The sequence below is a fragment of the Etheostoma spectabile genome, chromosome 6 (assembly GCF_008692095.1).
Source record: "Etheostoma spectabile isolate EspeVRDwgs_2016 chromosome 6, UIUC_Espe_1.0, whole genome shotgun sequence".
NCBI classification, from domain to species: Eukaryota; Metazoa; Chordata; class Actinopteri; order Perciformes; family Percidae; genus Etheostoma; species Etheostoma spectabile.
In genome coordinates this window covers 7,801,397-7,828,043 of record NC_045738.1, presented here as the reverse complement: position 1 = coordinate 7,828,043, position 26,647 = coordinate 7,801,397, and the positions used below count along the sequence as shown (strand labels likewise).

At 40.8% G+C, this 26,647-nt stretch overlaps 3 protein-coding genes across 9 annotated transcripts; 2 read left to right on the top strand and 1 right to left on the bottom strand.

Annotated features, from left to right (window-relative positions):
* Positions 1-449: 449 nt before the first annotated feature.
* ccdc12 (coiled-coil domain containing 12) lies at positions 450-7,518 on the top strand. Its single transcript, XM_032519300.1, has 7 exons — positions 450-607; positions 3,141-3,214; positions 6,058-6,137; positions 6,339-6,400; positions 6,498-6,532; positions 6,641-6,717; positions 7,169-7,518. The coding sequence occupies exons 1-7, from the start codon at positions 524-526 to the stop codon at positions 7,246-7,248; spliced, it is 492 nt and encodes a 163-aa protein (XP_032375191.1). The 5' UTR covers positions 450-523; the 3' UTR covers positions 7,249-7,518.
* Positions 7,519-9,051: 1,533 nt separating this feature from the next.
* Positions 9,052-21,444, bottom strand: si:ch211-257p13.3 (kinesin-like protein KIFC3). Of its 4 annotated transcripts, none has more exons than XM_032519286.1 (21): positions 21,028-21,444; positions 18,294-20,822; positions 17,943-18,065; positions 17,608-17,704; positions 17,330-17,487; positions 16,962-17,214; positions 14,704-14,876; positions 14,503-14,568; positions 14,104-14,241; positions 13,796-13,993; positions 13,472-13,645; positions 12,543-12,690; positions 12,242-12,372; positions 12,007-12,118; positions 11,750-11,931; positions 11,570-11,674; positions 11,351-11,481; positions 11,101-11,221; positions 10,892-11,021; positions 10,359-10,588; positions 9,052-10,225 (listed from the first exon to the last, which is right to left on the bottom strand). In XM_032519286.1, the coding sequence occupies exons 3-21, from the start codon at positions 18,042-18,044 to the stop codon at positions 10,100-10,102; spliced, it is 2,775 nt and encodes a 924-aa protein (XP_032375177.1). In that variant the 5' UTR covers positions 18,045-18,065; positions 18,294-20,822; positions 21,028-21,444; the 3' UTR covers positions 9,052-10,099. The 4 variants fall into 4 exon arrangements, with proteins under 4 accessions (XP_032375177.1, XP_032375176.1, XP_032375178.1 ...); XM_032519285.1 differs by having other exon boundaries at positions 21,134-21,444; XM_032519287.1 differs by having other exon boundaries at positions 13,802-13,993; positions 21,134-21,444.
* A 176-nt stretch (positions 21,445-21,620) lies between these two features.
* cep72 (centrosomal protein 72) lies at positions 21,621-26,551 on the top strand. 4 transcript variants are annotated; one of them, XM_032519293.1, is made up of 14 exons: positions 21,621-22,024; positions 22,296-22,423; positions 22,625-22,817; positions 22,900-23,008; positions 23,389-23,540; positions 23,615-23,673; positions 23,756-23,798; positions 24,148-24,348; positions 24,452-24,633; positions 24,721-24,814; positions 24,902-25,080; positions 25,184-25,310; positions 25,403-25,514; positions 26,135-26,551. In XM_032519293.1, the coding sequence occupies exons 1-14, from the start codon at positions 21,943-21,945 to the stop codon at positions 26,175-26,177; spliced, it is 1,704 nt and encodes a 567-aa protein (XP_032375184.1). In that variant the 5' UTR covers positions 21,621-21,942; the 3' UTR covers positions 26,178-26,551. The 4 variants fall into 4 exon arrangements, with proteins under 4 accessions (XP_032375184.1, XP_032375181.1, XP_032375180.1 ...); XM_032519290.1 differs by having other exon boundaries at positions 21,622-22,024; positions 23,392-23,540; positions 25,641-26,551; XM_032519289.1 differs by having other exon boundaries at positions 21,622-22,024; positions 25,641-26,551.
* The last annotated feature ends 96 nt before the right edge of the window (positions 26,552-26,647 follow it).

The following is a 26,647-nucleotide window of genomic DNA, read 5'->3' as shown; positions in this document are numbered from 1 at the left end:
CATACACTTGGTTATGAGGAGGATGGGCACAGTGAAGCTTGAGGCAGCTGGATTACCATGGCGATGGCCTACATTCCTAACCAGGACCTGCCAGTGTGACCATCAACAGGCGGGACAGTGTGCCAGGCTGTCCTTTGTATTCCCCTTAATGTATAGGTCTGCTAATAGTACATACTTATTTTTAAATACTATCCAAAAATAACCCAGAGCTACTGAAAGTTATATCAATTCAAGTAGCCTACGCTACGTGGCAATAGCCTACACCTGACCCCATCAAAAGCTGTTCCGTTTAAAATGTGGAAAATCTCATCATCCTAAACCATTTTGATTTTGAAATATGAACGCTTCAAATTTAATCAATCTAATTCATGATTTTGAAGAAATGTTTCAATAAAACATAAAAATATCACATGATCTGATAGGCCACTGCAATCGATGTGCTCGACGGTCGATTTTGCAGCCTCAGTCAGGAGGCTCGTCAACAGATGTCAGAGAGCACTGAGCAGCGTGCAGAGACGAAAACATGGAGCGAAATGTTGGGTCGCTACAGGAGCAGGCCCTGAAGAGAAAAGAGAGGCTAAAAGCAATACGGGAAAAACAACTTCATGTACGTGTCTTGTCTTGTGATGTCTGGTTTCTGATAAATGCATCATAGCCAGCTGCTTCTTTTTGTTAGTGAGGTAACGTTAGCCGACTTAGCTTATAGCTAACGTTAGCATATTTATGTAGTTAGAAAATTAATCACAACGTTGGTTCGTGGCTTTGCTGTGCTGTTAGGTTATTTTAGGTTTACCTATTTAATTCAGATCTAGTTAAGTTCTATATTTAATTGTTACATTGCGTTTGTAGTTTATCTGGTTTGCCTGTGCAGCTAATCTCCGAAGCTAACTTGTTCGGACTTGTTTTCTCAGAGACAATAACAAAGTAATTTAAGCTCTACTCGTGTATCAAAATTAACAATATATTACCTAAATCTTAGTTAATACGAATGAATGAGAACTTTGACGATGTTTTGAACTGCCAATGAAATACATGTAGCTGGCTGAAATCCAGCTTCACCCAAACTGATCAGCTGCGAGATGTCTGTTACAGTAAATTGGCACAAACAGTTAGCTCATAGATCCGAGGTGAGGTACCATAACGTTACACAAACTAAAGTCACATTGCACAGCCTAAGCCTCGTGACAATGCATTTAATAAACTGGTAAAACCAGAGCTGAAGCAGCATTTGATCTTAAGGTTGATGTTCAGCAATCCATTTAACAGATATAGGACCTCAATATGCTGCTGACCAGCAGAGGTTCAGGATAGCAGCTGCAGGGAAGAGAGCTCTGATCCTCCCATAATGGAAGGATCACTGCTGCCTTAAAGTAGGGCTGGGCGATATGGAGAAAATCAGATATCGCGATATGCTTGTCCTAATACCTCAATGTCCATATTGTGGAGATAATATAGGGTTGACAATTGGTGCTTTAACAAATATCTTCACAATGAGATTTAAGATAAATAATCTTCAGTGATGTAGATGTAATAACTAAGTGGGTAACGGTAAAAAAAAAAAAGAAAAAAAATAGAGCTAGAACAATCTGGTAACAGAATATTACATCACTTTATTGCAATGCACCCTTTAAATGCAGCCACAAACTCCTGGGCAGTTAAGTGCTTGTGTTTAGTTGTTTACCCTCCATAGTGTTTAAAAACGTTCTCGTGGCAGCATAAGGGGCACTGACGTTTCCAGTTTACCGTGTAGGACTCTCACACCTCCTCAAAACGGAACGACAAGCTTGAACGCCGGTCACATGATTGGTCCCCGCAGCGTGATGCCAGTTTGCGTTTCTCCAAAAGTTGAACCGGTCTCAACCTTTTCCCACAGGCTGCTGCTTTAAAAAAATAATAATAATAATAATAAAATAAATAAATAAAAATATGTTTTGTCTTTTTTTTTTTTTGCTCCCTTCTGCAGCACCCACTGCGATAGCCTAAACGCACTACCCCCATTCAAAATGAACGGGCAGACCTGCGATTTTTGACGCAGTCAGTGTGAATGCAGGCTTATAAATGGAAGTCAAAAGAAAGCAAAAAAACCCAAAAAACTTTGCTGCTGTAAAAGAGGACTTTAATGAAGCATGGAGAGATGCCTCAGTTGTATGAACGGAGCAGATGAAAAACTGTGTATCTGTATAATCTGTGAATAAAACATTTTAAAGTAGCAACCAAACCACAAAATAACAGCACATCTCAGCAGTCACTACACACGCTGTAGAGTGAAATTATAGAAGTGTTTGAGACTTGTATCAGATAATCAGTATATTATCAAGATAAGGTTGAATGCTGAGCAAATATTTCCCGTGATAATTGTACTTCAAAATGTCATCAACACACACCTTTGGTCTTGACTCATGTATTATACTGGACGGAGAGCAGGTTGTTGCACCAGAGTTTTAGTTGTTTCTCAGTGGCCTGCTGTCTGTTTTAAACCATTTAAACATAACAAAGTTATTCTGCAATTATTTGGTTCTGGATATGAATTCTTCTTGTAACACGAAAACCCTCTTCAATGTGCAAGCCACTGTTTTGGCATTTTGACCAGATTGTGTTTTGCTAAGCTGCTGTTTAACAGCTGCACGCTGGCATGACTAGCAATGTTTAATAAATAGCTGTTGACATTCCTAAAGCCGGGGTTGTTTTCCCTTTTTGTACTAGGCCTACACTTCAAGAATGAGTCATTCCCCTGAATTGTTCTAGCAAGTGGACAGGAAACCTCTTCAGGAAAATGCAAGATGGGAGGGGTTCAATGTCCTTTGTTGTCACTTTTCACTTGGAGACAATATAATTGTTTTCCCTTGCATTTCCGCAAGCCAATTTCATTATTGTGTGTATAATTTAGTATAGGCCACAGTCTGTCTTGCTGTGGTTGTTTAAGGAGCATGTCATTTATCAGGCCCATTTTTCAATTTTTTAAGGTCGTATTTAGGGGTCATCGTTTGTATTGTCAGTATTTATTTAATAATTTGGTGATTCTTAAAGGCAGAATACAGTTTTAATCTGCCAATGATATGCTAATTCTAGCCAGTCCACTGAAAGAAGATTGATGTTGAGAATACTGTATGGTAAATTTTTTAATCGTGTTATTTTAACAGGGGCGAGAGCAGGAAGACGGGGAGCCAGAGAACAAAAAAGCTTCACTAGAGGAGACTACTGAGGAAAAGCACAGGTGGGTTCATCACACTGTACACAAACATGGCTGCTGGGTTTTGTGAATCATATTTTTCACACAAGCAATGCATGTCATGATTTACATCGGAGTGACTGAACAGAAAAGGCATCACGACGAGTAATCAAGCCTGGCTGTTAGCCTGGTCTGGAGCAGGCTAGCTGCACATAATAAATCTGCATGGTAATTTGTGTGCCACTGCTTTCATGAAAACCAAGTCACAGCTAAATTCAGCCAGGCAACCTGGAAAATCCCAACTTAATCCGCTATCTGGGTTTTGTGAAACAGCCCCCTGGTCATGAGATGCAGTGTTTACACTGGGCTGGATCACAGCCTCGTGCTATAAGCTGCTCAAATATCCTGCAGTTTACTCAACTTTGTGTGTTAGACGGTAGGAAGGAGCAGCCATCATTCCTGTCCTACAGGACCTTTTTTCCATTGTTTATATTTAATGACTGCACTGACAGCACTGAGGGAGTGACTGGGCTGTATTTCCTCCAGTCCAACAGGATAGATCTCTCTCATGAGGTTGAAAATAGCTGCACTTTAAATGCTTAACTGAGACATTTTTCAGTGAATAAAAAATGTGTAGTGTTGAATGTACTCTGGGTGTTTTTAATCAGTGTTTTGCTAAATCAAGAAACACATTTGTAGCAAGATATGAGTGTAATGTATCTTGTAATAAGTGTGACAGTATCATGGGATATCAAATTGCCAAAGCCAAACATGAAAGAACACAATCAACATTTTCTTTCCTAAAGTTATTGCTACTGAAATGAATAATCCACAAGAAAACAGTAGTTTGTGTGTTATCATACATTCCTCCAAGCTTATTTTTACAAAATGCACAAACGGCAAGTTTCTGCTTTCCGTGGCACATTTTGTTAGGTGTTAGAACTGCTGTTTTCATTTAAGACAGATAGGTAATTAAAATTTTGAATTAAAAGAAAAGAAGCAAAAAACGATTCGAGGAAGTCCAAAAGCCTCTAAAATATTGATATGACTAATTTGACTAATTATATGTTAACCATAACAATCTCCTTGGCTTTTGTATAATGAAAACGTTAGTTGTTGGCTGGAGCTATTTTTGCTCTAGTGAATGGAGCAGGTACCTTGGGATCAGTGTAAACATTTGAACACTTTAATGCACCTCCTCAGCCACAGTTCACTCTAAACATTTAAGAAAAAGAGACACACTTGGGTCAGTCACTAACTCTCTTTGATGCCACGGTGCCCTTGAAGTGGATACATGTAAACACACTGTAAAGGTTTGGACGCATTGAACTAAGAGACGATTAAGTATTGTATTTACAGTACAGTCTGTATATCCTGTTTTTTTCATTGTCCTGCTAGTAGTGGAATGTTTTTCAGTCCCTGTCTTCCCATCTGTTCTTTGGCTTACAACAAAATATCTTGACATTTACCTGCTGGGATGGCGTGATATTAAGTTTAGATATTAATGGTCCACACCAGGTCAAACATTTATTTTGACTACCACTACTTTTCCATGACAAGGGATCCTAAAAAAGTATGTCACAATACCCCATTACATTTGCTGTAATATTCACAGTCCTCCGATGAAATATGATAATGTTATGGAGACCCTTTGCTTTGACCTTCCTTTCATGCCCCAATTTCTACACAAAAATGTAAAAATGTAAATGAACACATTGTCATGGAGTTTTAAACACAAGTTGTTCCCCAGAGGAACTTTGTCCTTTTTGTTATTTTCTTTTTCAACCAGCACCATCTTTAGGTGGTCTAAGATTTTGTTGAGTGCATCTTTGCCTTCTGAAAGAAAGTCTTTTTTCAATTTGTTGATTCCATGACACATTGTGCCATCCTTTTTTTGATTTTATGTTTTATTTCATCAGAACATGATCTATTGAAGGCTGATAAATGATGGCCTGTAGTTGAACAGATGCCTTCTGGCTACTCTAAACTCTAAGCTAAGAAATGTGCTGGCAGGGCATCTGGACTTTGTAACACTGTAACTGTGGGGCTTGGTCATGTAGTTTCCTTCAGTTAATTTAATTCATTTTATTGTAGTTTTATAGACTCAGTTTGTATCATATGTACTGTATATTAAGATTGTGTTTTACTTCAAACAAATGCAAAACATTGTTTAAAAAAAACAACACATTTTATTATTTGTTGTGACTGCAATATGATTGGCCTGAGTATTCTATTTAATGATGAGATGGATAGAACGACATATTCCTTGTCAGGAGAGATTCAGGAGGCACAGAGACAGAAGAGGGACAGGCAGCCAAAGGCAGAACATGACTAGCATTCCTGCCCATACCCTTACAAGGCATCGTTCTGTCTGTTGTCAGCAGTGGTGTGATGAATGTATCATGAGTGTACCCTCTTGAGACTCGTCACGAATCCATGTTAAGCTCGGAGCAGCTGATAACTGTCTTGGTCTGTGCTCGGTCAGACAATAGTTTACCTCTGCCTCTGGACTTTATGTATAATCTGCAGAGATGTCAGCTAAGCTTGCCAAGAATTCCTCTGGGCAGAGATGTGATGAAAGACTGCGTAATTCAACATCAAGGACAGCATTCCTCAGCTGTTTGCTGCTCTCTGCAAGTCTATGTCCAGGAGCAGGTGGAACATGTTAATCAGACGTGTTCATAGGAATAAAGAGGCACATTATACCCGACCTCCACTAGATGTTAGATGTGCAGCTGTGTGGCGTTTGCAGATGGTCCTTTATGCTGCTTAATCTCTGGTGGGATATATTTGCCCACACTGCCACCTCCTGGACAGTTACCAAAGTGTGAGGAAAAAGAGTGAGATTGCGTTGTTGAGTGATAATGCATTGTGATTTCTGTCCTCAGAGAGCTGAAGCTGAGGAATTACACTCCAGAGGATGAAGAGCTGAAGGGGAGGCAGGTGCCCAAAGCCAAACCTGCATCAGGTGAGAACTCTTCATAAACAAGCTTTGACGAAACAATAACTTCAAATCATTTTGAGGTTACAGTACTGTTAATGTCACATTGCCTCTAGGAATGTGCTATACATGGTCAGCTACTGAAGCTACATTGAGTATTGCTTACAGACTCCTGATGCTATTATTACATATAATTTATGACTGATGATAAATATTCTTTGTTTGCAGTGGAGGATAAAGTAAAAGACCAGTTAGAGGCAGCTAATCCAGAGCCCATCATTGAAGAAGTGGTGAGTACACCTTTTTTCCAAATGTGATGCCCTTTCTTGAAGTATAATGTAGTAGTTGTAGTAGTTGTAGCTATATTCAGCTGTTTTCTTTTTTCAGGATTTGGCCAACCTCGCCCCAAGAAAACCAGATTGGTAAGACCTTTCTGAAAAATATGGTGCAAAAAATTGTTATATAATATATAATTAAACAATTAATGATATGTTTCTGACATTGTCTTTTTATTGTGATTTTGAATCTAGGGATCTAAAGCGTGATGTGGCAAAGAAACTGGAGAAGTTGGAGAGGAGAACACAGAGAGCCATCGCTGAGCTCATCCGTTAGTATTTCCTATTTTATGTTTTTGTGTTTTATCACTGAATTTCTTTCTAACACCACAGAGACCAGCATGTCTGAGATACTCGTGGATTATTAGGCTAATTGCTTTGTGGTTTCCAGACTCCAGAGGCTTGAAGCCATCTGATAACATCAGTGGTGTGATTCCTTCACTGATGTGTGGTCCACATTCTAATAATAGACACAAGCTTTCATGGTGAACACAAAACAGTTTAAATGTAAATGGTTTTCCCCTTGTTTTAATGTGTGACATTGAGAGTACAGGTAGTCATGTTTTGTGTTAACATGTGTACTCTCAATAACCTAGTTAATATTAGTTTACAATGGCATATAACCATAAAAGAGCTCATAGAGCTACACATAAATGCAACTTTTGTTTTTAAGGATGCAGTGAAGGAATGTATCAGATAGACCGTCCATGTTTGTGTGTCCAGGTGATCGTCTCCGAGGCAGTGAGGAGGAGTTGGCCGGAGCAGTGGGCGCAGTAGGACTGGAGGAGGGAGACTCGGACTAAATCTTAACAGATCCATCCCTACAGAGGGATGGCCTCGTTTACTGGGACTGTACTGTCAACATTTGTGTTGTGCTCAAGGAGGCTACTTTCATCACCGCAGGGATTAACATGTTTTCTGTCAGGTCTTTATATTCCCTTTGTGAGTCCTGCCATCATCATTTTATTATTACAAATGAATATGTAATAGTACAATCTGTAACATCAACATTTTGTTGTAATATTTTATATTTTCAAGTAAAATAATGTGAATTTTTCAAAAGCCTGATAATATTCATTAATGTTGCCTTTATTTGAAAGTAGGGGTGTGCGATTTGGATAAAATCCTCTATCACGGCACGTTTAATATATCATGATATAGATATACACTCTCCGGCCACTTTATTAGGTACACCTGTCCAACTGCTCGTTAACACTTAATTTCTAAAGCAGCCAATCACATGGCGCAACTCAGTGCATTTAGGCATGTAGACATGGTCAAGAGAATCTCCTGCAGTTCAAACCGAGCATCAGTATGGGAAGAAGGTGATTTGAGTGACTTTGAACGTGGCATGATTGTTGGTGCCAGAAGGGCTGGTCTAGTATTTCAGAACTGCTAATCTACTGGAATTTTCACGCACAACCATCTCTAGGGTTTACAGAGAATGTCCAAAAGAAAAAAACATCCAGTGAGCGGCAGTTCTGTGGGCGGAAATGCCTTGTTGATGCCAGAGGTCAGAGGAGAATGGCCAACTGGTTCGAGCTGATAGAAGGCAACAGTGACTCAATAACCACCCGTTACAACCAAGGTGGGCAGAAGAGCATCTCTGAACGCACAGTACTTCGAACTTTGAGGCAGAGGCTACAGCATCAGAAGACCACATCGGGTGCCACTCCTTTCAGCTAAGAACAGAAACTGAGACTACAATTTGCACAAGCTCATCGAAATTGGACAATAGAAGATGGAAAAACGTTGCCTGGTCTGATGAGTCTCGATTTCTGCTGCACAGTCGGATGGTAGGGTCAGAATTTGGCGTCTACAACATGAAAGCATGGATCCATCCTGCCTTGTATCAACGGTTCAGGCTGGTGGTGGTGGTGTTCATGGTGTGGGGAATATTTTCTTGCACTCTTTGGGCCCCTTGGTACCAATTGAGCATCGTTGCAACGCCACAGCCTACCTGAGTATTGTTGCTGACCATGTCCATCCCTTTAGGACCATAATGTACCCAACTTCTGATGGCTACTTTCAGCAGGATAATGCGCCATGTCATAAAGCTGGAATCATCACAGACCTGGTTTCTCGAACATGACAATGAGTTCGCTGTACTCAAATGGCCTCCACAGTCACCAGATCTCAATCCAATAGAGCATCTTTGGAGTGGTGAACGGGAATTCGCATCATGGATGTGCAGCCGACAAATCCTGCAACTGTGGATGCCATCATGTCAATATGACCAAACTCCCTGAGATGCTTCCAGCACCTTGTTGAATCTATGCCACGAAGAATTGAGGCAGTTCTGAAGGCAAAAGGGGGTCCAACCCGTTACTAGCATGGGGTACCTAATAAAGTGGCCGGTGAGTGTATATTGTAAAATAGTACAGTATGGAAAATACTTTATCACACACAATGACACAAAAAACCTAAAATAATAAAGTAAGAAATAAAGTATTTTCATAAAGCAGTCCTACCCATTTGATTTCCAAATTGGAAAAAATGCCTCATATATCCAGAGATGTTCAAGGGATAGCTGCCGCTGTAATGTGTCACGCCTAATTATTTTTTAAAATATTTTGCTGTGGAGTGTCCAATAAGAGAGAGACTTGTTAAATACATCACATTTATTCAGAAAATCTGAAAATTCACTCTCTAGTCATAATCAAGTGATCCCTATGTACTCATGATAGTTACTGCAACATTAACAACTTGCTACTTTTGAATCAATGTAGCTTTGATCCAATGGGTGATAAGTAGAGGAACAATGATGAACAGATATCAATATGCTGTTTTTGGTATGACATACTAGTATATATTTCAAGCACCTAAATACCTGTTCTGAACTTAAATGCTCCTGTTATTTCACAATAAAGTGCATCTTATGTCCACATAGGCCCAGACTGTCTCCTTAATAAGGAGAGTATTGCACAGTTAATTATATAACCACTCTTAATAAAAGGCCACCTGCTTTCTTCAACCTCTTTCCTCCGTTCTCAGAAGGCGAAAAGAGAAACGAAAAACAGCTTTTCTGGAAAGAAAAAAAAAAACACTACACTAACATGTGACTTAAGTGTTGTTGAATGATTTATAGCCATACTTTTACAACAAAACAGCTTCTCCTACACACTACAATCTTCCAAAATATACAACATTGGAGATGAAGCTCACAAACTACAGACATTTATAACAAGGTGATTAATACTGCAAAAACGGAAGTGTTGATGTTGTTGCTCTGGAAGCTGGTTGAACCTGATCAAACGTGATGCTGTAAATACTGTGTTATTCAGCGAGAAAAGCTGATAAGATAAATCCTGGATTTTGGTATTTAATAAAAGGAAACTGAGCTGTTGTAGTCAGAGGTTGTTCTGGCATTTAGAGTGGAAGAATATATTCTCCTGCATGCAGATTAGCTAATGGTAATGGTTTATCACTCGTCAGAAGCAGAGAATGGCAAAGAGGAGGCCTCGATACCTAACCTCAATCAAAGGTTGGCGTCCGGGTGCCACACAGACCTCCACAGATTTAGCCCTTGAGCAGGATTGCTGTTCATCTTGTTGATACTGTTGCGTGTTGATTGAGTGGGTAATAATCTAAAGACTGGTGCATTCAGAGCTTCCTGGTGGTCATTGGGAACAGGAAGTGGCTGATTCAAGGCTGTCAGTCGTACTGTCCTCCACCAGATTCAATCTTCCTGGCTGCAGGACCCAGTTCCACCTTGCAAACCCTCTGGGCAAACTTCAGTGAGCACAATGTCTCTCCCACATTACTCTGCAGAGCAGATACCTTTGGTAGAAACAGTTGAAACAAAACAAGGCTCACAACAAGCAACAACAACTGCTTGACATGTAATCTATTGCAACTATATCATACTTATAAGGCTGAAAGTCTAGAGAAGAATTTGGAGCATTAATCTTACCTGGACCACCATGACAGTCTTGCTGCCTTTGCCCAGGGAGTCCTGTAATAAGTATGTAAGGCGGGAGTTTCTGAAAGGGATATGAGTCTGCCGCGCTCTCAGTGCTTGAATTACATCTCCCAGTGACAGCAGAGAGCGGTTGATATTCTGGGCCTCTTTCAGTCTCTCTCCCTCTGCACCAGACTTCCATACCCTCTCCGAGCCAGCCAAGTCCACCAGGTTCAACTTGCCTGAGGAAAGAAAAGTGAATTCAGAGTAAAGGTGAAACGATGAAGACTGTGATCTCTTGACCCACATGTGTCTAAATGAATCCTGATCAGAAGCCTCTCTTTTGTGATTTTTCTCTTTCACATCTTTTCTACTGCTCAAAGAACGCAGATGTTCACAATGACATTATTGTTTTTGATCCAGCATTATGCAGTAGCTAGAATGCATTCAGATTTAATAAAACAGGATTCTAAAATGATTGCCAAGATTTAGAGCAAATATTAATAAGGAGCCTTTTAAAATGGAGAAATGCGTGGGTGACTTACCGGTGGTTTTGGACCCGGTGGCGAGGTCAGTGCCCTGAACGGTGATGCAGAGCAGAGCGTGGGAGCGGGAGCTGTGCTGGTTCATCTGAGTGCCGAAGGTGATCCTGTTCCTTCGGGCTGTGGCTAAAATCTTGACAAAAGAAGCATAAATGTAATGATTTACTCTTATAGTGAACGGCAATTCAGTATCCAATCAGAACCTGTGTCACCTTCTTGATGTGCTGAAAGCTCTTCACTTCGATAACCCTGAGGCCTGGCACGTGCAGCTGTCCTGTTCCGTCCGGGTTGATCTTGATATCCAGTTTCTCTCCATCCTTACTCAGCAGGTCCCTGAGAATCAAAATATGAAGCAAAGATTAAAACAAGTAGTTAGTAGTAGGTCTAATATATTATCCTTTTTTGTAGGATTTCCTTTAATAGACTAAAAGGATATCTAAATAAAAGTGCAGCATATTGTACCTTAGCACCTCGTTGTAGATCTCCACAGAGCTGACGGTGACCGTGTAAGACCACATGTCCTTCCTCTCCTCAATCTCACTGAACAGATGCTTCAGGGCTCGCTGGTTGATGCCTGGGTTCTCCACACTGCCCTAAAAATCAAATGATACTTAGCCTGCAGCCTACATTATGGATAATCACTCTTTGGCTCCAATAATGCTGTAAAACTAGAAAGTGTACCTCCATTGTGTAGGTTTTTCCAGAGCCAGTCTGCCCATATGCAAATATGCAGACATGGTAGCCATCAATGCTGGACGTCACAAGAGGCTCAATCTCCTGAAAGACCTGAAGAAAACCAGACAAAGGGTTAGAGTTCTTGTTAAAATTATATTTCCAGCATATGCTTTTTCATGTCCATACCTCTTCCTGTGTGGCCTGAGGCTGGAAGACCTTGTCCAGTTCAAAGATGCGACCCTTCCCTTTGTTCAGCACATTGAGCAAGGACTCGTTGTTGGGGTCCGTGGTCACCACCACAGACTGTCCCTCCTCATGCTGGTCCTCCTTCAGCACAGGCTTTACACGACACAGCACGCGAATGTTGCCTTAAAACCAGAGGGCCCAGTTAATGACAAAGATTTTACTTTCTGCAATCAATATTTAACGTCTTCTCTGCACACCTTTAAGCTCCACCAGCTGCTCATGGTACTTCCTGCGCAGTGCGACCTCCTTCCTATATTTCTCCAAGAGATCTTTGTTGGCTTCAGACATCTCACTGATCACTGCTGAAATCTGAAAAAGACAAAATACAGCAAAAACATTCTTTACTAGGCTTGTTGATTTGGTCAGATTTAACAGTCCCCTAAATACAGGGGACTACAGTAATTCATGAGGTGATGTACGTCATGTACGTACCTGTTTTTTTGCTTCACTGATAGCTGATCCGTAAAAGTCTGAGAAGTTTCGAACCTGGCTCCTCAGACTGGTGTAGTCTGTTTTCATGGAGCGTAAAGTCGGAGGGAGTGAAGTCAGACGCTTCTGCAAGCCTGCCAAAAATAAAAAATACTATGTTAAATAGAGGTTTATCTCGATAAGTCTATGTTAAGGAATACTTTGGCATTTTGGGAAATAAGCATATTTCACAAAATGTTGAACCATCTCTTTAAATACATTCTTTTTTTCTTTTTCGGGGGATTGATTATTTGGTGCAACTCACTGAAAAATTGATCCTGCAGGTTCTGAAAGTGCTCGGCTGAGCAGGTGGCAGCAGCCTTCACAGCCTCTTCTTTCCTCTCCTCCAAGTGGCCAATCTCTTTCAACAGCTCCTCTCTCAGTTTACTGATTTCTCGCTCATACGCTGCAATCTGTAAAAAGTTGAGCACAGCAATTTGTCAGCTCGACTTGTCCAATCTGTGCAGCCTCAGCTCTGTCATGAGTTTATCTGTCAATGACATTGATATGTGTTGTGGAAACTTCCTCCTTCCTTTGATTCTCTCTCTCTTCTAGTTATCTGTTCTCTAACAGGGGGTGCTTTATTTAGCCCTTATTTTACTAAGTCAAAGTTGATGGCATCAGGAGGACTATCTGGGATTTGTCGCCAGTTTCCTTGTCTCCTGCAGTGCCCTACCATGCCATGAACTACTACAAACCACAATTTCTAGTCACTGTTCCATTATCTTTTATTGTGACTGTTGTTGCCACTATTCATTACACCCCCAACCGTCCCCGTCAGACACCGCCTACCGAGAGCCTGGGTCTGTCCGAGGTTTCTTCCTAAAAGGGAGTTTTTCCTCGCCACTGTCGTACTAAATGCTTGCTCTTGTGGGAATTACTAGAGTTGTTGGGTCCTTGTAAATTATAGAGTGTGTTCTAAACCCACTCTATATGTAAAGTGTCTTGAGAAAATACTTTTTATGAATTGATACTATAAATATTATTGAATTGAATTGAAATCTCCTGTCGTGAGCAGTAGCCAACAGTAATAATATGTGTACTGATGGATAGGTAGCATTATTATAGAACATTATTGTCAGGGCCAACCTTACAATGGTTAGTTTTTTATACTACATGTTTAATCAGTGTATGACTGTGTATGCATACTTCAAAGCAGATGTGAGAGATATACAGTAACTTTCTGTTCGTTACCTTGTGCTGCAGATTACAGCTGTATTCATCGGACTTCCTGATGTGTTCTTCCAGCTGTTTGCACCGCTCATTCTGATTGGACAGCTTATCGGACAGCAGTTCATTCCTCTGTCTGGCTTTGGTCAGCTGCTTTAACGTGGCTGGTGATTCCACCTCCACAGTCTGGGTGACATACTGAGAGAGAGAGAAATACATCTGAGTAGGGTCTCTACTAAAAATAAAGAGGCAATGTGTATTTTGTTGCAATTTTGTTCAATATTCCCTTTTTATAATGAACATTGTTGTGTTTCCAGTTAACAAATCTCACTCTCAGGTAAAATATACCTTCACCACTGGCTCCTTGCCTCTCTCCCTGTCCAACTCCAGCTGGAGCTCCCTTACTCGGTCCTCTCGTTTCCTCAGCTCCTCTCCTCTTCTCCACTCGCTTTGATCGCTCTGTCGCTCCAGTTGTGACAGCTGCTCAGCACGCTGCTGTAGGGACATCTCCAGCTGCTGCACTCTGCTGCGCAGGTTTTCATTCTCCTAGCAGAGCACATTCAACAAAGTCAATGTAAAAACAAATGGTGTTTGCAGTTAATAATGGCTGCCTTTGCAGCAGGACATTGAGCTCTCAGCAGGGCTGTGCGTCTCACCTTGATGAGCATGGTGCTGGACTGGGAGGGGATGGTTGACAGCTGCTGCAGAAGGCCTTGGGTAACGCTCAGGTTCTGCTTCAGACTCTCGTTCTCTGCTGACAGACACAGAACCCGCTTCTCTGAGTCTGTGACCCCCTGAGGAAATGAAACATGAGGTTACACATAACGATGAGAGATGCATCAAAACCAGAATTTCATATATATATATATATATCTCCTTGTAGATGAATGTTTTTTCATCATGGATTTATCATTAAGGTTCACAAGGCATGCTGACTGTTGTGTGGCATTTTTACAGCATGGCATTTCCTTCAGTGCATGTGAGCAGCTTTGCTAATTAAGTAAAAAGTGACAAAGACTTGACAAAATATTAAATCAATAGTTTAAAGTGCTTACGGTGGCTGTTCTCAGTCTTGACAGCTCCTCCTCGCGCTCCTCTATGCAACTCTTGAGCTCATCAATCTGTGCAAAAAATGAGAAAGGTTAAAGGTTTAGATTTTTGCATATAGACATGTTTATAGCAAAATGTGAAAATTAGCATTTTTTCCTAAATGGAAATAGAATTTGGAATTTACCTACAATGCAGCTGCAACTTACCTGCTGTTGAAAGGCTTGTATTCGAGAGTGTCTGTCCCTTTCCTTCTGCTCCAGCTGTGAGTGCAGCAGACGGAGTTCTCCTCTCAGCTTACTCCTCTCGCCCTGCAGACCGTACAGAGACTCAACCAGCCGGTGAACCCCAGCTTGTGTCCCTGCATCACTGCTGGACTCACCTGGGGGACGTAAATAAGCAGACCTATTATCAGCCACTGCATCATCATCATCATCATCATTAGCCTGAGTACTGACGGCATAACTAACAGCAAAAATAACCTTAATCCTATTCTGTCATCTTTGGACCCATATTCATATTAGGCCACCAAAAACCTTTGAACTTCCTCTGACCTGTTTTCTATATGTTTTCAGTTATGACTTATTTCTACAGTACACCTGAAAGCTTGAGAGTGTGTAATATTAATGAACATTAAGTATGCACTTATAGGTCTTTTACACACCATGTAGTCACCGTGCATCGCAGTGAAGTTAACATTATTGTTTCCGCTCTCAAATCTCCGGTGGAAACTTCACAGACCTATAAAGGATTAATGCGGCTTCTCACATGCAGCCTGGAGTGATCAGGAGGATTTATACAATGCAAAAACCTGCTAAAACTCCTTCATTGTTCAACGGGAACCCGAGCAGTATGGCCAACAGCTTTTTAATCCCTTTTTTCAATGATTTAACAGGCACTGCCACTTTGGATTATCATTGCAGGGCTGTATGCTAATTATATCAACACGCCCTGTCAAATTTGTTGTGTCACAAAGGTGCAGGGAGAGGTGGTGAAGACAGGAAAGAAAGAAAAAACATGGAGGAGAGGCTACAGCTGTGCATCAGGAGTGTTAGAATAACCTTGCTTGCAAGAAACATGAGAATTCTGCAGAGGCACTGAGATAGCTTTGAACATTTTAAAAGAGAAGCTTGAAATGCAAAAAAAACTTATTTTCTCCAACTAAAACACAAACTGAGATTCTGTGCTACATTCTTGATGAATGACCACTGAATGGAGCACCAGCCATTCATTGAAATGAAATACAGAATAGAAGATCACAACACAGTGAAAATGCACAACTGATGGGAAATACTGCACATCCAAGAGACATCACTCCTCCACTTAGGCCTGCACGTTGCATTACAGTAAACAAACAAACCAAACTGCCTTGTAACATGGACTCTGGGCTATTTTTAGACCAAGTACACGTGGCACCTTGCATGTGCCAGACCGAGTAAGTGCATTCACAGGGAATATAACAGCACTCTCAGCCATGTTTTATTCATGAAAGAGAGCCACAGAGTCACCATCCAAGTACCAAAGACGGTCGCCAAAGAATCATGTATCTTTGTGCTGCGACTAATGAGAGTCAGTGTGCATGATGTCCTCTGCTTGGACATGCCTACACACTGAGAATTGTGTCTGGTAATCAAACTTGTTATCATACATATGGACATATTTCTCTGAGGCTGTATCAGTCAGCCTCAGGACAGGAATCTGATCTGTCTACACCTTCATGCACTTGTTAACATGATGCACATACTGTATGCACAGAAGCAACAGTGCCGTTGGTACGGCTACCCTTCTGCTCCGAGGTCAAAGAACCATCTGGTCAAATCTGAAACACAGCAGATACCCACATCTAAAGCTTTGAGGTCAAAGGCAGTGTACACCCACATAAATCTAATCAGTCTGCTCCTCTGCTGATGACTGTATTGTTCTATAAAAAAGGTGTACAGTGTGTTCCCTGGTTGAAAAAAATAGGATGAATAGTGGAAATCAGCATCATAGAACCTTGAAGTGAACTACGTAGGACACTGTCTTAAAAATGGATGACTTCCTCTCAAATCCTGCTCACATTTTTTGTACAATAATGGAAAATTACTGGATTTCCTCAACTGCAGATGAGAGTACAATACACTCATCTACCATATATTATGTATCCCAGTGGATGTACAGCGATTCTGATTATGTACAGCTATCATGGGTCAAATTTGCTTTTTTCTATTCATCCTAATCCATCCTCCTCCATCCATCAGATGATCTCATCCAACCTGAAGTCTCATATCGATTTAAATCTATGTTAAGTTGGCAATGCCACTTTCAGCTTCTCTTTTCACACCAACCAATATACTTATATGTGTGGTTATTGAAACAGCCAGTCTCTCTGTTTTTCATCATCCATACACCCAACGTATGGAAATGTCAAACCATTCTTCTTCCACCTTAATTTCACCCTTCCCCCATCCTTTTTTTCCTCCCTCACCCTCGCTCATTGGACTGGGGGTCTGTTGCTGGCTGATGGTCTCCTCCAGGCTGCTGATGATGCTGCTCTTGTCCCTGAGGCGTTGGCGGTACGATGCTCGCAGAGCCTTCATCTGGCGGCGGTGCTGAACGCGGTGCCTTTTCAGCTGCACCCGGTACTGGTCGGCCTGCTGTTGTAGCTGCTGGAAGTGAGAGTACTGCTCCAGAAAACTCAGCAAGTGGGACATTACTGCCACCAGGGGAGACTCTGTCAACTGGGCAGTACAGAAGCACACATACAAACACCGTTTCAAACCACAGAACACCTTATTTGGGGAACCTATGTATCACATGAGCAGCTCAGTCAAGGTGATGACACAGTTTTGCTACCTTTCCTGTGGTTTCCAGCTGAACCTGTGAGGCCCTCCTTTTCTCAGCGTCCTGCTTGAAGGACAGAAAAGCAGCCAGAGGAGTGCATGCTGGGATGTCTGGGCCATCGTCCTCGCCTTCATCACTCAGAGACATTTCATCACTGTCACTGCTACTGCCTGGATGACAACAAATTACATAAACATTGAAGAGTAAACTAATGTATGCACTAAATAATTAATTAGTGGAAACTATCTATATGATTTGACTGCCTAAATACAAGGTATTTGAGCACTCACTGGATTCACCAAGCCGAGCACAAGCCTTTTTACCCATTTTGGAGGTGTGGCTATTTCTCCTCCTGCTCCTTGTTTCCATGGTAACAGGTCCTGGCTCCTGAGCACAGCAACATACATACGGGTCAGATGGCAATACACAGACAAAATATTTACACATTGCATGCCTAAAAATGCACACAAAAGGCAGAACAATGACACCACCAATTTCTACATCCTTTATGACGGAGCCTTATTGTACTGTCAGGTGGTAGATGACGCATGCATGTTCCCCACAAAAATTTGTTTTATTCCTGACAGAGGACTCCTGAGGCTGCACATGATGTGGCTAGACATACGTCTGAGGAAGATCCACGCGCCCCCTCCAAAGCTTCATCCTCCTCTTCCTTCTTAAACACAGTGTAGAAGATGTAGACTAACAGGGAGTAGAAGGCGTACATCTCTATGCTGACCAAGAATCCCTGTCAATGACAGATTAACTCACATATATCTCAATCATGCAGCAGAAAAGCAGACAAAGTTATTTACCCTGGTATTACTGTAACACTCAAGTCTTATATCAGTCAATTATCATAGGATACATTAATGTAAAAACTGGTCTCGATACATCAGGACTTCTCCAGATGCTATACTATATTTTATCCATCACCCTATGATCTTGCTAAAATGTTTATCTTTTTTTTTTTTACCTTATCACAAATATTTTCCTCTTTGATGATGGCAATCTGACATCCCAGTCATTTGTATTCCCCTTTCACACTCCATCTGTGTTGTCAATGACAAATCTTCCCATGCAGCCCTTGTTCTCAGAGCTGCAACAGCATCCCAGCGCTGTGTGCAGCTCCTGTGTGACTCCCTCTCTGCCGTTCTCTTCCCTCCCCTTTCTCCTCCTCTCCACTTTGCTCCATCTACAGGCTGCATCTGCAGCAAACATGCTCAGTGCAGTTTCCTGATCCGCTGCAGTGGTGAAGTGACCGATTCAGTATGGAGACTGATTGAGCCAGGGAGGGGGTTGATGCTGAGACCAGCGGCCAGAGGCATACAGGTTGATGAGCTATGTCAGGTTCCAGGTGCTTATAAAAATCTGAAACTGCAGCATAATGCACTTATTGCAAATATAGAGACATTTGCATGGACTGGTACACTAGTTGGACACTTTGAACATGAGCCAAGAGATCTTTGAAATGCAATGTGGAATTACATATCTGGAGTGTTTTTTAATAAACATTGACATAATTTATTCAAGTTATGTTAACTTAATCTTCCTTTAGTATATATTCATATTTTTGTAACAAAAAGTGATATAATAAAAGAATACATAGAAGTATAACGTGACATTTTTAAAATACTTGCAAAAAAAAGACATGAACTCAATGATGAATCATTACGTAAAAAAAGCACCGGCAGCACAATCATCATGATTTCTGGCACCCCAAACTCACATATGTGCACATAATTTTTGAATACTTTGTAAATGTCCCTGTCCACCTGTACCCTGAGATCTGACAAAGGCATTGCCTCACAGCCACAGATGCTTGTTGATTTATTGCAGTAAAACTGCTGAGGCAGCTGCTCACAACTCTGAAATCCTGAGAGAGAATCTGCAGTGTCCACTACACATCTTTGTAAGGATATCATCTTGCAGGGACAACACTGTGGACAAATGGTTGAACTGATGATGTAATTTGTGTTAACATCACAGCCATTAAACACCAAGGAAGTATTAATAAAGAAGTGCACTGGTAAGTAACAAATGGGCATACTGAGGTAGGAGCAAGCCCAGAGCTTAGACCACTGCAGATATTTAAACAGTGATACTGCTGAAGCTGCAGAACAAATAGTACCCAGACTCTAAAGCAGCCGGATACAGAAAAACTGTTAGAAAGATGTGTGGAGGGTGTCAATGGCCGGAGATTGAGTACAGCCTGCTAGACCTTCTTTGAAATGATCACATAACATATTCAAACACCCACATGCTGGCTACATCATATATTCAAATTGAACAGCACAATAAATGTCAGCAGGGCACTCAAATATGTCTGAAAAGTTCATTGCTGCATCAAAGTGATGCTGTAATGATAATAATAATAATACACCATGGGCTATCAGTTTTAAACTGTGACCACAGATTTGCGTGCAAATTAGTTTTTTCAATGGTATCCATGCCTTGTCTAACCCTGTGCTTTTATTTAAGCTAAGTTCATATGAACAGTTCAGCCAAGGTCTATGCTTAAGCAGATACTAGATTAAATTAAAGTAGATCTAATTGGTACTTCAGTTTGACTTTCCATTAACATGCAGACAATTTGATTTTGGTTTTTCATTTTTCTATATATCTCAGCCCTAATTGTTTTTTGTTCAATAATAATGGCTTGTATTATGTTCTTAAACATCCATATGGAAAAAGAATGTTATTCTTAAATGGATATTGTCTCTATTTTAGGAATTCATGCTGAAAACATTTTTATTTCCATTTTTGATTAATCTAGAGATTATTTTTTAGATTCATCAATTTATATACAAGACATACAAAGAATTGAAAAAAAATGCCTGTCATTTCCCAGAGCCAAACGCTGCTTGTCTGAACAGTCTTAAACCCAAGGACATTTCTTTTTTTTTTTAAATGCTCACATTTGAGCAGATGGAAGCAGATAATGTTTGCCATTTTTGTTCAATGATTAATAATTGCTTTGACATTGGTCCGTCACATACAACAGAAACTTGCTGAGGGCCTGTGTGGAGGCCCAACACCCAACAGACATAGAGCCCTTTAAAAGCCACTTGGCGAGTCCCTCAGTTGCAGCTGGAGAAAACAGTGGAGTAAAAGTGTTTGTTTCAACCCTCTGAGCCACAAGCAGCGGGAGGCTGAGGGCCACACCACCAAAGGCCCCTAAAGCATTACTGGCAAACAGACACACCGTCAGGCAGCAGGACAGGGAAGACAGGCCCAGGCAGCGTGTCATCAGTGTGACAGCATCTGCTGAGACCCAGTCACACACTCCCAGCAGCAGACAGGAGCCACAAAGGAGAATATGTGCCGTGTTGTGGTCTTCACTGAGCCACAGAAAGTCAAAGGTGACCAGCGCTGGGGCCAGAACCTCGCCAGCCCATTCTGCTTCTCTCTGGATAGAAGTGAGGTATGAGCAGGAGGGATGTGAGATGCAAAGTGCTGCAGAAAGTCCAAGCAGGAAGAGGCCTAATGAAGGAGCCCTGTGATCCTGCAGAGAGAGGTACATGCAGAGGCAGTTGCAGAATTACAAAGTGAGAACTGTTACACATGGATTTATTGATGATCTCTTTTCTAACTAAAAGAAACAGAGATCCCAATCCTAGGTTGTCTAGAATACATGTAATAACCATGTATTAAAAATAAATATGACAATTTAGTCGAAGAATATTTAACAAAAGTAGTAATTAACTTACCAATTGTTTTTCTTGCGTAGTAGTAGAACATAGTGACTTATGGTTCAGCCTTAAGCTTAGTAAATTCTAAAGTATCTACATTGGCACTACACTGAATAAAACCTACCTTAAACAATCTGTAAGAAGAGTACAATGCTGTGGCAGAGAGAATGACGTTGGAACAAGACGTTATCCACTCTGTAACACAGGACGCCATTGATCCGAGGACAAGTGAAACTCCAGTAAGTAACCACGATGTTGGCAACGTGACCGTTACTAACGGCAACAAAAAGTTATTTCTAAAGAACGTGTCTGAAGTTGCATGTATCTGAATGCCGGATACTATTTTTTATTAAGTCAGTTAAACACAGAGCACAAAGACCAAACTACACATGAACAAACGTTTGTTTAGTGGATGTTTTGGTGTGTTTTGACACGTGACAAGTCCGGATATGGACAGTGCGCAGACTCTGAAAGATGCCTTCATGCAGCTCATAAACTGTCTGCCACTGTACCAGTTAAAAGCGCAAAAGCGCTGTGTCCATGCATAGGTGTAGAAATGCGAGACTACCTTCCACTGGACCATGATAGACTACCTGTATGCACTGGACAAAGCGGATTAATTGGATTCTGAGTTTAATTTATGTTCTTTAAATCACAGTATTGTTTCATTCTGTTTTATCAATCTCTAAAGCGGTTTTACTTGCTTTGAATGAGGCGGTGCTCTACATATACATTTGTACTTGAAATACATTTAGCCTATGTAACGTTAAGTTACTGATAAAAAACACAAAACTTGTATTATATAGCAAGCAAGACCGCGTTCAGGTTATGTGTATTAAATGCAATGTTAAATACTAGGAGTAGTCAATGAAAAGACATTGGCGTTTTTGATTTCTTGCGACAGTACCCGAAGGCAGCAAAAGTTCAAAAAGTATGGCGGCGGAGTGTTTGACAACCATAACAGAGCAATGGATACGGGAGAGATTAAAATTAAAACATCCCTGTCTGGGTAATAGTATGCCATGTTAATACTAACGTTGTATAGGAGTAATACCAGCTAACACTACGCGTCTAGCAGCAGCGTTCAACTTTTGTTATGTAAAACAATTGTAGCTAGTTACTTTTACCAAGCCTTAGCATCGGGGGCTATGCTAACAGCTAGCATAGCTACCAACTAGCATAGCTACCAGCAATAACTGTCACCTGCTGCAAACCAAAGCTCCAGAAGCGAATAATACAGTGCCCTCTTCATTTATACATATGTAAATTGTATACGTTTTAAACAGGTGATGTCCGCTCACTGAGCCTCCCGGGGACATATGAAGAGAAGATCAGACATCTGGGAAACGCACTTAATAACTTTGTCCGTCTGAAGTCTTTGGACCTTTCCTGCAATGCGCTCGTCCTTGTTGAGGTAGGTTTAAATTCTGGATCATGTTTTAAAGTTGTAAACGTGCTTGTTAGGTGTTAAATAAAATTCTACAATTGTGGAACTATTTAACGTCCATTTTTTTTGTATTTACTTTTTTACTTCCTTTTTGTTATACTGTTGTTTTTTTATGAACTAATAGTATCTGTTGCCATACCCAATTTAAAACAATTGTTTTCTCCCTAGGGAGTTCAACATTTGAAAGTGCTGGAAAGGCTCATCTTGTACTATAACTGCATACCTTCCCTTGAAGAAGTGAAAGTGTTGTACAAGCTGCCAGTTTTGAGAGAGCTGGACCTCAGGCTCAACCCTCTGACCAAAAGTTACCCACAATACCGCCCTTGCCTTGTGCATGCCATGCCCAACCTACGCAAACTAGGTAAGATATAGCCTTGCCGCCCAGTTTGCGCTAATCGCAGATTAGTTTTCAGCATAATTGAGTTTCCTACCTTGCTTTCTAGATGGCTGTTCAGTCAGAGACACCGAGCGCAAAGCTGCCATAATGCAGTTCTCCTCTGACAGCCTACTTCAGCAGAAGAGCTCATCTCTGAATCTAATTGCTGACCAAAGGTACAGTGATAGCCATGGATTGTCAGATACTTCAGTTTAGGTGTTTCAGCTCAACTTTGACTTGATAGAATGTCTACCAATGATCTTGAGAACATGGAAAACACACCAAACTGAGTTTGTTCGGTCTTGAATAGTATGAAGGACAAAAAAAACATTGTACGAAGTCTGCCCAAAAAAGGGAGTGACTCAGATGTATAGAAAGCAGCCAAATACGGATAAGTGTAGATTTTCAGTGTAGATTTTTAAAGGACAAAAGTGTTTTATAAAAAAACAAAAAAACCTGGGTGACATACACCCACTTAAAGTTACCATTATCAAAATACATTCCTTTTTGCTATTTGGTTGAGTTGTATCTTTACTGTCTTGCTTGTGGTCCTCAGAAGCAGTGATCAGAGACTGGCTTTAGTTGACAACTTTACCAAGAGTCTCTCTCTCCTGACTGACACTGAGGATATTGTGTTGAATTTTGTTGTGACGAATCACGGAGGCCAAGGTGAAACTCAGTCCCACTCAGTTCACAAGGAGGCAGAAGGTAAGATGTCCCAAAGCTAATTATCTTAATAAAACCAAATCATGTCTTAATTTTTCAACTGTCTTCTGTCTCAGAACCTAAAGAGGACGAATCAAAAGATTTTACAGAACAGAGAAGTTCTACTCCAAAACAGGTGATTTTTATTTTGCTGTAGGCCAAATTAAATTACATTAGCATATACATTTTCCCATGTGCTCTTGATTTATTTCTTTTAGGAAATGGCTAAATCCATCCTGAGGTACCCCCCTACCAAATATGGTAAGTTTTTGCAACTCTCTGTACAGAGAGTCTATTGGAGATGTAGTGTTAGTCAAGTGCATGTTAGTGGTGTATTTCTATGTAATTGTAATCAAAATCTGAAATTTTGATTTGGTGATTTGAAAAGGTAATCAGAGCTGGGTGAACACAGGATACAATACAATAGATAGTTTTTTGGAAATGGTAAAAAAAAAAAAAAGGGGGGAACTAAATCCCAGCTGCACCCTGACCATTGTCCTGCCATTTCCACCAGGTGGAGACATAATCCAATTCTTATTTTGTTTTAATCATGAACATGGAAGGTAAATAAATATCTGTGTTTTGATCATGTAATTTGTTATTTTGCCAGATAACACAGTGTCCAAAGTGCCTCACATGAAAGAACCATCTCATAAAAGAAGCTCTAGCTCATTAAAAGTGACTGAAAGACCAAAGGTGTCCTTTGGCCCCTATGTAGAGAAATGCACAGCTGTGCCTGGAAAACAAAAGCAAAATGACTTACCCAAACAAATCAGATATGCAGCCAAGGGACATTATACCCCTAATCCTGGTAAGAACAATGTCTGTACCTGACAAAGTCCTATGTAAGATGTTAATATGCACATACACTTTCTTGGCATGTTGTTAAAGGTGTGTTTTCAACATTTTTCCAGATCAAAGTGTTTGTCATAATTCCTCATTGGCTAATATCCGGCCTCTCAGTCCACGTCGTCCTGGTTTGAATTTGTCTGACCCTTCCAACCCCCTCTTCCATCCTCCGAGACTAACCTACTCTAGCTTCAACAAGACAGAAGGGGGATCCAGCCTGCTGCAGCAGGGGGAAAAGAAAAAAAGGGTGACAAATTAATTACTATTTTCTATACTGAAGCATTTCATATTTGAGGTTGTTTATTTTCTCATATCAACTTATCTTACCTCCCAGGGTAGTTATAGGAAACCCCTGGAGATGCTCCTCAACCTTGTGGACAAACACTGGATGGGAGAGAGATCACTGCATCATAACAACAACTTCCTGTGTAAGTTTGGTTTGGGGAACGTGGGATCTGATAACAGGAGCCTGAAGATAATGAATGTCTTCTCATCATTTCTATTTTTGGTTCTAGCTCAGGCAGTCCAGATCCTTTCTATGATGGAAAACGATATTTCCAGTAGGGAGACAGAGCTCAGGACCTTAAGACGGGAAGCTGATGCACTGAGCTTTCAAGCAGCTGCACAGGAGGAAGAGCACAAAACTGAAGTCCGTAACCTCTCCTCTCAGCTGGAGGAAGCTTGCAGTGCAGTTGTGAGTTGATTCAGTACTAGAAAACAATGTTGGGCTTTAGGAGCCCTTAATGGTTTTGATGCACTCACTGTATTTATTGTCTTTACTCTTACTCTTAACACAGGGCAAATTAAATGAGCAGCTGAGGATTGTCTTGGAGGAAAATGTTGCTCTACAAAAACAGCTGATAAAGTTAGAGCGACAGTATCTCAAGACTATGTTGAAAAGTTCACCTATTACTCAGATTAAAGGTGGGTGTGTGCATGCCAGTGGGAGACACATACAAGATCATTTGGCCGTTCTTTCTTAACAACTTTCACCATCTATGCCTACACTTCTTTAGAGGCTCAGACAGAAGTGGAAGAGCTGAGGAAAGAGATTGAGGGGTTGAGGGAGAAAGTGCTGGAGGCTGAGAAAGTCAAGGATTTGTCAAATATGCTGCAAGAAAGCCACAGGTAAGAAGATACTGCCATCTTATTGTTGACACTCTGTTTTGCTGTACCCACCCACAACAATGATGTTCTTACACCTTAAACCAGTCCTTCTTTGTTAGTGCTTTGTGATTTGTGTCTGTACTGCAGGTCCCTGGTGGCTACCAATGAGTGTTTGTTGGCTGAGCTGAAAGGAAGTGGGGAACTTTAAAGTAAAGTAAACTTTAAGTAATTTGAATGATGTACACATGGGATAAAAATATCAAAGCAAGACTACGGAGCGTGATATTGGCGTTGCATTTGCTGCAAGAGGTCCAGCAGCTATATACTGTTTTTAATTATTTTTACTTTGTCACTGCAGTGTACATTTATTTTCTGTATGTTTTAAGTTCCTAGCCGTTTTGGGAAAAAAGGGCTTTTTTTTTTTTTAAACAATCTGTATAGGCTCCATTTGCTTGATGTAAACAATAATGGAGAAAAGCAATTCATTCAAGGACGCTTGTGTATAAGTGTGTGACAAGGCTGTTATGTTAAAGGATATTAAGGGAGGGGGTGGGGGGATGTTAGTGAGAAGGTCATAATGTATTTCCTGGATCAGTGGCAAGATTGTGTCTCTCTTAGCTGCTTTCCCTCATTTTTTTTAGGTCACTTATGTCTCCATCTGCTTTGTACGCTGCAGTGGAATGAATGCATCTAGATTCCAGCTGCACTGTGACTTTATTTATACCTCTGCCTTCGGGCTGGAGAGCTACACAAACACGCACATGCACTTTCCTCTCACAAACACTAATGCAAGACTTGGCAAAGATGTAGATGCTACTACATAAACTGACTGTAGCTTTTGTTTTTATGTGAATGTTACTGGGCTGTGGTAGGGAGTTTCACAGTCATAATAATTTTAAAACGTCGTGTTTTGACTGACACCCTATACTCACAAGAAGTTCTGGGGTGGGTTTTTATTTTTCAGTAATGCACTACAAATCATGAACACACATTAAGAGTTCTAAAGAACTAAAACACACTGCATGCACCAGGGCACAATAGTACATTAATAGTTATTTCAAAAACAAAAACAAATAAGACAATATGTTCCTCCACATTAAAGGTGCACAGTATTTGGCATTTAGCACGGAGAACAGATCAAGCTACTGCAGCAA

Coding starts and splice junctions, on each gene's coding strand:
- cep72 (XM_032519289.1), top strand. CDS start 21,943: ATGGCGGCGGAGTGTTTGACAACCATAACAGAGCAATGGATACGGGAG. Junction 24,815..24,901: donor TCATAACAACAACTTCCTGT/GTAAGTTTGGTT, acceptor TTTTGGTTCTAG/CTCAGGCAGTCCAGATCCTT. Junction 25,081..25,183: donor AGGAAGCTTGCAGTGCAGTT/GTGAGTTGATTC, acceptor CTCTTAACACAG/GGCAAATTAAATGAGCAGCT.
- ccdc12 (XM_032519300.1), top strand. CDS start 524: ATGGAGCGAAATGTTGGGTCGCTACAGGAGCAGGCCCTGAAGAGAAAA. Junction 6,401..6,497: donor AGCCCATCATTGAAGAAGTG/GTGAGTACACCT, acceptor TTCTTTTTTCAG/GATTTGGCCAACCTCGCCCC. Junction 6,533..6,640: donor GCCCCAAGAAAACCAGATTG/GTAAGACCTTTC, acceptor TTTTGAATCTAG/GGATCTAAAGCGTGATGTGG.
- si:ch211-257p13.3 (XM_032519286.1), bottom strand. CDS start 18,044: ATGTACGCCTTCTACTCCCTGTTAGTCTACATCTTCTACACTGTGTTT. Junction 13,994..14,103: donor CCAGCACCATGCTCATCAAG/GTGAGACGCACA, acceptor GTGCTCTGCTAG/GAGAATGAAAACCTGCGCAG. Junction 10,226..10,358: donor AGACTGTCATGGTGGTCCAG/GTAAGATTAATG, acceptor TTTCTACCAAAG/GTATCTGCTCTGCAGAGTAA.